General features: G+C 41.2%; 1 protein-coding gene across 1 annotated transcript; it reads right to left on the bottom strand.

The window, feature by feature from the left end:
- Nucleotides 1-1,128: 1,128 nt before the first annotated feature.
- LOC142453325 (CCN family member 2-like) lies at nt 1,129-4,134 on the bottom strand. Its single transcript, XM_075554534.1, has 4 exons — nt 3,565-4,134; nt 3,109-3,360; nt 2,759-2,952; nt 1,129-2,402 (listed from the first exon to the last, which is right to left on the bottom strand). Exons 1-4 carry the CDS (start codon nt 3,947-3,949, stop codon nt 2,163-2,165), a joined length of 1,071 nt encoding a protein of 356 aa, XP_075410649.1. The 5' UTR covers nt 3,950-4,134; the 3' UTR covers nt 1,129-2,162.
- Between the last annotated feature and the right edge of the window lie 5,894 nt (nt 4,135-10,028).

Genomic DNA, 10,028 nt, shown 5'->3' with positions numbered 1-10,028 from the left:
AGTGACAGCTTAATTGTGAATTTGTTACAGCTTAATCTATGACTGTTTTGTGTCTTCACTAGACTACCCAGCTACTCTGTTCTGGAAACAAACAAGAATTCTAGTAGCCATTGGGTATTTGTTTTGAATGCCAATTTAGCTTACTTTTCAGAAGTCTGGATAGATCCAATCTCATTTGATATAATTTTCATTTTATCCATAAATAGCACTTGGTAAGATACGTTAATCTTAATATTTGATTTTAAAAAGATGTTGGAAAGTGGATATGATGATTTTAATATCAGGCAATGTCTTATTAACTGGAATGAAACAAAGATTTTCTTATTTCTTTTTTTGATGCCATCATTCAAATGTAATTGGCCATCTTGGCAACTGAAAAAGGAATTTTGAAAAATGCGACTTGTTTTATGGTGACATTTCAAAGCCCATTTCCTTTTCCATTTTACTACAGAACAGTTAGGTTTCAGAGCATACAAACTCAACACGAGATATGGACTAGCTCTGTAATGTGAATAGTGGGAAATAAAAAGCCTACAGTCTCCAGAAAGGTTTTAATTTCAAAGAAGACTAAAACATTCTCCAAACGCACTAGCATTGAATTGATTCTGATTCATGATGACTGTATAAGACGGGCCAGAACAATCCTTGTGGGTTTTCAATGCTGTGAATCTTTTATGTAAAAGAAAGCTTCATGTCTCTTCCCATAAACTGCTGGGTTTGAACAGGCAAATTTGCAGTTAGGAGCCCAATGCATAAACCATTCTACCACTAGGGTTCTGTAACAGGGGCATTAGAGATCAAATAAGGATAAGGGGAGGTGGAAATAATAAGAATATTGAGTTTGAAATCTATATAAAGTGTTTTAAATGTAAACACCACATTTGTTCAATACGTATGTTGCAAACCATTCACTGTTGATGTTAAATGATAAATATACTTATGTAAAAAATTCCTTTAAAGTAAATTAGCAGTTAATTAGTACATACCTGGTAAAAGACACTTTTAAAGAAAATCAGCGGTAAATTCTTTAATCAAATAAATAAGCCCTTTCAATTTAAACTCAAGAAGACTCAAATTTTTGACAAATAAATGAATAATAGATTCTTTGTAGGAATTATATATACTTTATTTTCAAGAAGAAAGGTACCAATATATAACCTGTTCATGCTCTCAACCAGGAAACCCTCCAGAAAACAGTTATAGTGAAAGTTCCTACTTTGGAAAAACTGATCATCCATAAAGCCATTCTTCATTTTTAATAAAGACCTCTTGTTCATTATAAGTGAGGCTAGCACATTTCCAATCACGTGTCCGATTTCTGTGGACACTGCTGCCTCAACTTTACCAAACAATCTATCTTGAAGGACTGTCATTCTACCTGAACCAAGTTTCCATGGAAGTATCCATTTCATGCATTAAATTATCAGACAGATTTATTTCTTCCTATGGTGGTCAGAAATAGAGGCTAAACATTTGAAATTCTGAGGCATGCACCACAAAATCACACAACTTGAAATTAATTTAGATAACTATAGAAATTAATACATATGCAATAATGACAATACACTTTTAAAAAAATCTGGCTTATAACAGGCAAACTAACTTGTCACAAGCTGAACACAGCCTTCCAGAACGACGTGACTCAGCCTCTTGATGTCCCAGAACACACATCCCTACAATGGCTGGAGTTGCAGGTCAGTCATCAAGCTCGCTCAAGCCTTCCTTCTCCATTACGTTTGCACAATAGCCATCTGCTTACCAGTTCAGGATGACATTATTCCCCATGCAACTCCTTTCTCTTGGTGTCTCCAACTGCTCCCTAAACCCCACCACCCCACAAAATACCATGTTGTTATAAGGCAATGTGATGCCACGCTCAAGGTTTGTTTCCTTCAAACCATATTATGGAGTTGATAGATTGTTTGTGTGAATGTCACAGAGCACAATGTTTTGATTCAGGCAGAAATTCTTTTTCCCAAGGAGAAAAAAAAAGATTTAAATCACTTGTGCTTGCTGAAATTATGTTTGTTCCCAAAAAACACAAAACAAAACAGAGATCAGTTCAAGTTACAGTCCTTTGAGATATTATCTCATACTCCCTTTCTGTAAAACATATCTCCATGCATCTTCCTATAATATAGTGACTCTAACCTGTTAGTACCTCAATGGCAGTTGTAATGGCAGGTGCAGTCATTGATGAACATCATGTTCTGCTTAATGATCTTACCATCTGGACACCTGAAGTCCACTGGCAAGGTAGATGTGTTGCTGGGTGTGCAACACCTGCCATCTGTGCAGATTCCACACATCTTGACATCGTAGGTTTTCAAACTGGTGCATCCAAATACATGAACATTGATAGGATATGCCGGATTTATGCTGGGGATGCACCATTTTCCCACCTCAAGAAGGACAGGGAGAAGAAAACAATAACTTTAAAAATCAGTAGCCTGTTTGCACTCTGTGTTTCTAGACAGTCTTCATTCTGTTCAACATTTACTTTCATTTGAAGGGAAGAAGTTTGGTCTGATGTACATTTCTTTTTGCACAAATAGACTAATCCTGTCTTGGGGTGGCTAACATGTACTAAAACTGGTTCCTATTACACAATATCCGATTTTCTTAAAATAGCTCAATGGTTAGATAATTTGGGGGAGATAATGGGCCTCTAATAATAAAGCTGATAAAGGACATAAACGTGGGTCCTATTTACTCTCAGTTCAGGAACTTTAGCGTATAAAGCAAAACATTAAATTACCGAAATTTCCTTTTCCAGGTAATCATTGCAAGGCCTGATGATGCAGAGGCGCTTCTGCGTTTCCACTGAGCAGTTGGCTTTGTGATAGAAAACCCGGGTAGAGACGCCGAGGCCACAAGTTGTGGTACAAGGGCTCCAGTCTGTGGTCTCACCGTCGCACTTGGGTCGCACCGTTATTGGGTCTCGTCGGAAAGCTATGGGGGCAGGGCACACAAAATCCAGCTACAGAGCGAATATCACATTCCCCTTCCCTTGGCAAAGTTAGGACTTATCCCGTGGGTTCGCTATTTGTAACAGGAATACATCACACAGTGGGAATCGCAACAGTGACTTAGAGGGCAACAACTCACTTGCAAGGTTAGTGCCAGCTCTTGTGAGCTCCTTGGGCTCTTGACAGACCCACTCCTCGCAGCATTTCCCTGGAGGCTTGACCTTCCGTGGGAATAGGCAGTCAGAGCTGGGCGGGCCAAGGTCTCGAGGGCAAAGGAGCTGGAAGACCACAAACCGATGGGCACACGTGAACTTTATTCCACATCCCCACTGGAAGGTCTCTCCGTGCTTGTACACCTTATCTTTGAAGTAGCAGGGGGCACTTGCTCTACCTGGAGGAGAGGAAGGGGAAACAGGGGTTATGGGAGTCTGCTCTGTGAGCTAGAACTATAAGCTCCTCAGAAAGTGCACTAAGCACATAGTGTCATTTGAAATTTGATTTCAGATTTGGAGTTTCAGGGAGTGGGGTTTGGGGAACGTGAGGAAAGAGGTGGCTGTACACCAAGTAGCGCAGTGGTTGGGGCTGCGGGTCCTACTTTTGCACACTCCAGTCTTGCGGTTCGGTGGGGTCCCAAGGTCACAGTAGAGGAGCTTCTTGTGGTCGCAGCGGTCGGGCCACTCGCAGGACTCGCCCAGTTGCTTGGCGCACATGGGGCAGCAGTTACAAGCATCCTTCACCACGGTCACTCCTGGACGGCAGTAGGGTTTTGGCTTGGAATCGCAGTTGCATGGCCCACCACAATTCTGACCTCTGGCTCTCTGCGCAGGGATAAGTTGTGGGCGTAGAATCAAACTTCCCTCTTTCTCAGCTGTGGCCAAGACAGTGGAGGTCTTGGGTACACAGATGCAGAGGGCAAGTAGGAACACCAAGAAGAGAAGAGAGCCCATGCTGGGGAAAGACATTGGTGGCGCAGCAGGCATGGACAGCTGCAACAGGGCAGGTGCTGGAGGTCAAGAGGGTTGGCGGTCTGTTGTGGGCTTTCCCTGGAGCTGGGTGCCTGGATGTGCTGGACTGTCTGCAGTGTTGGATGCTGTTGGCCGGTCTGGTGTCAGGGTGCAGTCCGTCTATCTTGTGGTTGCAGTGGCTGCCTCCTCTCCTTGTGAAGTCTTGTAGACTTGTGTGAGGTAGGGGCTGGTGGACTGGGTTTTTATATGTTTAGGGCTTCCCCAGCTTGGCCATAAATGGAGTGGAGTTGCAAACAAAAAGAGACATTCCTCACATTCTTACCCACCTTCCTGCCTCATCAAGTCAAACTGGATGCTTCCTGCCCCTTAGGGACTATATTCCTCATGCCTGATAGTTGTACTGCACTTCATCTTGATAGAAAAACAATAAGCTAATATTTCCATCACCAAAGAGGATTATATCCCTCACATGTTTCTGTTCACACGACTCCTGATTTATATCATTCAAGCAGAAGCTGACAATTAATGTAGTTGTTGTATACGACCCACCCTTGTGTCACCTGATTGTCATTATAGAGAACTCATTTTAAAACGGATTTAACCACACAAGAATCGAATGTTTTACAATTTATTGTAGTAAAGATAGTAATTTTGTTCTACAATTGAACTATTGAATTTTATGATATGTAGATTTTGGGCAATTAAACAGTAAATATATGACACTGAGTATTGTTTTTAAAACCGTAATGGACAGCAAGAAGAGATACATCAGGCATTGTCTTGGAGAGTTCCTACATGGAGTTCCCATTGGCCCAGGGACATACTGATCCTCTAGTGAGGGTGGATGTCCTCTGTGATCAAGGACACGGCCCTCCCCAACACACACACACACACACACACACACACACACACACACACACACATTTCAGAAAACGTTTTTGAAAAGCACAACAAGGTGGCAAGGCCTCCAGTCATTGGGACTTTTGTGTGTATATCCTGAATACACATATTCATCCTCCTTTCCCCTTGCAAAGTTAATTGTTAGTTGCAGACCCATGTAGCTCTGTCTTGTCTGGGTGGTTTAGAAAACAAAAGCAGCTGTTATCTGTTGTCAATCACATTTTCTAGGGAAGTTGCAAATACTGAAATGTACAAAGAGAAGCCTATGAGAATCCAATTCCCCCTCAAAAATCATAATTTCAACATATCTTTAGTGTTTTTCAAACAATTTTTTCTATATAGGTAATTTTCTAAGGTAGATAGCATTTTTACATGTGTATTAAAAAATTCTGCATGTCAGATGACATAAAGGGACACAGTGAGAGACAGCATTTAGCATGCAAATTATTCAATAAATTAAAGAGACATAAAAATGATGAGTGAGGTCCCCTGCTGACTCATAAAATGCTCAAAACATCTGTAGACCTTAAAACTTGCACTGAGACTGCTCCAAGTAGACGTCCCCCTTCTGTCCTTCCACGGAACACAGGATGCACAAAGACAAGATTCTCCAGACATCCAAACTTTTAATATTTTCAGAAATCTAAATCACAGAAGTATACTAAATTATTTGTGCCTAAGGTGTAGTGAATTACTGTGGCCCTACATAATCCCATGAATGATGCATTGTGATTTCTGGCCTCTGTCTGTGATTACAATTTCATTTAGGAATGAGCTCTTTCCTACGTAATGTTTACAGGATTTAGATGGGAAGTTTTCTGAGTTCCCACCTTAGTAGGAATGTGAACCAAGTCACCACCCTTTGTTTCCCTGGAGTATGACCTGCTGAAAGAATAAAGCACACCTCCATCAAGTTCATTCCACCGTATATAAAAGCCACTTTGCCAGCAGAACAAGAAAGCTCAAGATCATCCAGGAAGAGGAGCCACCACAGAGCACCTTTGAGGTCTCTGTCTGAAGTGGTGGAGGCTGAGACAAGAGGCTACAGCACAGAGACCATGGAATATGGCAAAGGGAAAAGGCCGAAGCCAGAGGTCAAGACTAGCAGTAGGAGCCAGGTGATCATAGACAGCAGAGAGAAGCAGAAGTGTGAGTAGGAGTCTATGAGGCAGAGAGGTGGACTGGCTTCCTGGCGTCTCAAGTCAAAGATGCTGAGGACTAGAGAGAGACTTGAATGCTGGCTGAGGAGAGGTGTTGCTGTGGGTCAGTGACTTTATCTGTAATAGTTTCTTGTCATGGCTGGTGTTAACCTGTTGACTTCCCTAATCAATCCTGTTTAACGTGTTATCTGTGAGTCCTGTGTGTCTATTACGACATTGGTTGAACCCAAGTGCACATTTGTGTATCTTTGGTGGACAGGTTGATGTCAGCATAAGGAAGGACTGAGGCATGTGGGACTTCTGCCCTAAGCGACTGGGTGGAGTTGCATTTTCCTTCTCCTCTGAGTAGCCTCCTTCCTTGAGGAGGTCAGATAGGGTCTCCATTTCTCATTTCATTTCATCAATCCCACACACCTGTCCTTGAAAAAATTCCTAGGCTGTCTTCCTCAGTTGTTGATGTGTTGTGCCTAACCACAGTCTGATAGAGATGCAATCTGTCAGCATGTGTGCTCTGTGCCTTTCTTCTTTCACTCACTAAAGAGGCAATAATTCTTTTTCATGCCTGTGTAGTATTTCATTGCAGGGATATTTTAACACTTTTGTTTAGTCAACTGTTAATATTTGTGTGAGTGTTTTTTATTTATATGAATAGCATCCTTTGAGAGTTATGTAATGCCCTTCTTTGTTCTTTCACTTACAGCATCACAAGTATTATACATTTTGCTTACTATACTTTGGTACAACCACCCAAAAGTTTATTGTATATATGAAAATGATACATGCTGTCTGGACAGTTGTCTTCTTAATGGAAGTTGTAAGGTATCTTATGTTCTTGTGATATAAATTGTAATTAATCAATGATATTCTATGTTTCATAATAACTCAACGTCACAATTTTCTTAACCTCTAATATAGAGAATTGAAATTTTAATGCACTACAATGGTGACACTAGTGAAGAATGTTCAGTATAAATTAATAGCCCAAAGAATCAATCCATCAATCTTTGAAGAACTACAACTTCTAAGAATGTTCCTTAGAAGGGTAGTGGCACATTGGCTTGCTTAGTTTGGAAACAACATTGGGAAAGACCAATTACTAAAAAAGGACATAACACCTGGTGAAAGAGAGGCCATCAAAAATGAGGGGAGAAAAATTATAAAATAATTTTTTAAGTGGGGGAGACTTTAAAAACAAATCTACACAATAACTAAAGCAATGCAGTGAAACATGCCAACAATCCTGATGGCGACCCAGGCCTGGAGTATGTTTGGTTCTGTTATCCATAACGTAGAAGTCAACGTAACAGAAACTAGCAACATGAAAATCTCCAGGGGAGGATACTCCATTTTTTAGTCGTTCCTCTTTTTAATCCTTTTCAGTGAGCTGATGTAGGAAGAGAAATGTGTGTGTGTTTATCTGAGTGTGTATTTTTATAAGTTTACTGACACCTAATCCACATATCATACATTTCCATCACTCAAACATAGAATGAGAATAGTACAATCATTACCACAATCAATTTTAGAACATTATTTTTCAAAATTAAATCCCTTTAAAATAAGTTGCATATACATAATCAGAAGCAGTTCTAGTGCTCACACCCCAATGCTGCATATTTTGTGTACTCACCAATCCCCTTGACCTCTTTAAATTCTACTGCCCACCCCTCAATCCCCTATAAACCGTAGCATCAGTTATTATCTCTATGGATCTACTCCGTGTGTGCTTTACAAATTGGAATACGCAACAGATGCCATGATAAACAAAACCAAAATGAAGTGGTAAGAAGAAAATAACAGAAATACACAGAAAAACTACACATAATACATAAGAGAAAAGACCTCCCTAAGTATTTAAAATATAAGGGGAGAAATTTTTGTCACGCAACAAGCAAGAAATGCTTGCACCAAGACAAATTCAGGTTGGGTCAAGGGGGAGCTCAACCGACCAAGTGTCAAGTTGGTCCAGCATAATCAAGATGACAACGATCCCTTTCTGGTAATAAAGCTATTCGAGACCCTTCCGGATCTGCAGGAATCAATCAGACTAGATACTCTGCTGATGGGTTTGGGGCTCCAACTGCCATCCATAGGCTTCCACAAATTGTGCGTTCACAATTTAAATCTGATAATTTCACTTTCATTACATTTCAGTTTTGTAATTGTCACCTTTGGATGACACAAGCTGATGTGCTTCTTCCTGTGTACTCATTTGAGTCCTGACTTTGATGGCTCCTTGATTCAATACATGCTTTTAACACCACAAACACTATTCTGATTGATAGCTGGCCAACATCTGCACTATTCTGATTGATAGCGGTCCAACTCTTCTGTTTGATACCTGGTCAACAGCTGGCCAACATCACACTTTGCTGTAGTACCCTTATCTTTAGTGATCATTTCATGAAAGTGACCATCAGGCAGGATCATATTATCAGGTGGGTTTTCGTGCTTTCTATTGTAACGGTCATAGGTGGAAAAGGGAGCATAGATCATGAAAGGGCATCCCTGTTGTGCTTCCACACAGAGAGACACAATAGGTGCAGTTGGCATGCTGTGGTGATTACATGTTCTATCGCAGCTATGGGATGGGGTTTAGGATCAGGTGAGTCTCGAGACTTAGTCTGGCTCCCTGAGGTGTTTGAGGTTGGATTGATCCTCCTGGGGATGAAAAAGGGGGCAGGAATCTTTCACGGTACTGGTTTTGAAGGACAGGGACAGGATTTCGGTTAGGGTTGGGATGAGTGTTGGTGTGGAGGGCAGTAGTGATCAGGACCTGGAGGACAGGATTTACCCAAGGGGGTTGACTCCACAATATCATTCGACAGGGTGATGAAGATCATTGGTCTGGATGTCCGGCCCGCCCACAGAGCCGACCTAAAATAAGAGCTCACACAGGGTAACCCAGAGAGATTGAGAGTCCCTTCCGGAGGTCAGCCGAGATGAAATAATGACCAACCTTAGGAGCAGAGTGTCTGGAAGGTACTATGATTGGCTGTCTCCTCTTCTTCTATAGAGTCCAATGGGCCAGCATGAGATCGAGTGTGGGGGACTAATGTTTTCCTTGGATTGATCCCATGTATGCTGGAGGAAAAATGTTGGCCACAAGACAGACAGACACTATAACACAGAGCAAGCATATACAAACACAGGTTCCTTAAAACTGTACAGATTACCTGGTTCTCTTCTCACGATGTCTCCAGGAGAAATGGGCTGATAGGCTTCTGCTGTGTCCTGCACCTGAACACAGCCACAGAGAGTACACTCATCAGGGAGAAAAATGAGATTTGGCCCCACAAACCTCCAGCTATAACAGGGGGACCTCCAAATATGAAATGCAGGTTGTTGGATAGACAAAATGACCAGAAACCTAGATTATTTTAGAGAGGGTGTTTGCCTTCCAAACCAAGTCTTAGAGCATAGGGACCACACCAGACTCTGTCCAGTGTCAAGTGTAGATCCCAAGTTTTGACCAGAGACATGTTTTTAGATCATGCAGTTTATTGGGTCACACGGATGTCTTTCCAAAGAATGCAGAATTTCAATGATCTTGTAGCTTGCACCAGTGTTTGGTTTCTTTGAGATATTGCAGGGTAAGGAAGTGAACATTCTGCACATAAACTGACCTTTACAAAACCTTGGGAACAACCTGTTTCTACTGTTCTTATTGTAACCCCTGAACAGTTTCCACTTTCTTATCACTTTCCCTTCTGATGTGCGGTTACTTCTTATCAATCAGCTATCCTATGAGTGTGTATTTTAAAAAAATAATCAGACATATTAATTTAGACTACTCTGTTTATTTAATTTTTGAAAATCATTTTACTGGGGGCTCTTACAGCTCTTCTACCAATCCACACATCAATTGTAGCAAGCACATTTGTTCATATGTTGTCATCATCGTTTTCTAATCATTTTTCTCAGTTTGAGCCCTTTGCATTTGGTCCACGCCCTTCCTTCCCCACCCTCCCATCCTTGTGAAGCCTTGATAGCGTAAATCATTATTATTTTCATATCTTACAAGAGCCCCTGTC

The sequence above is a fragment of the Tenrec ecaudatus genome, chromosome 7 (genome assembly GCF_050624435.1).
Source record: "Tenrec ecaudatus isolate mTenEca1 chromosome 7, mTenEca1.hap1, whole genome shotgun sequence".
Taxonomy (NCBI): Eukaryota; Metazoa; Chordata; class Mammalia; order Afrosoricida; family Tenrecidae; genus Tenrec; species Tenrec ecaudatus.
This window is presented reverse-complemented; position numbering and strand designations above follow the sequence as displayed.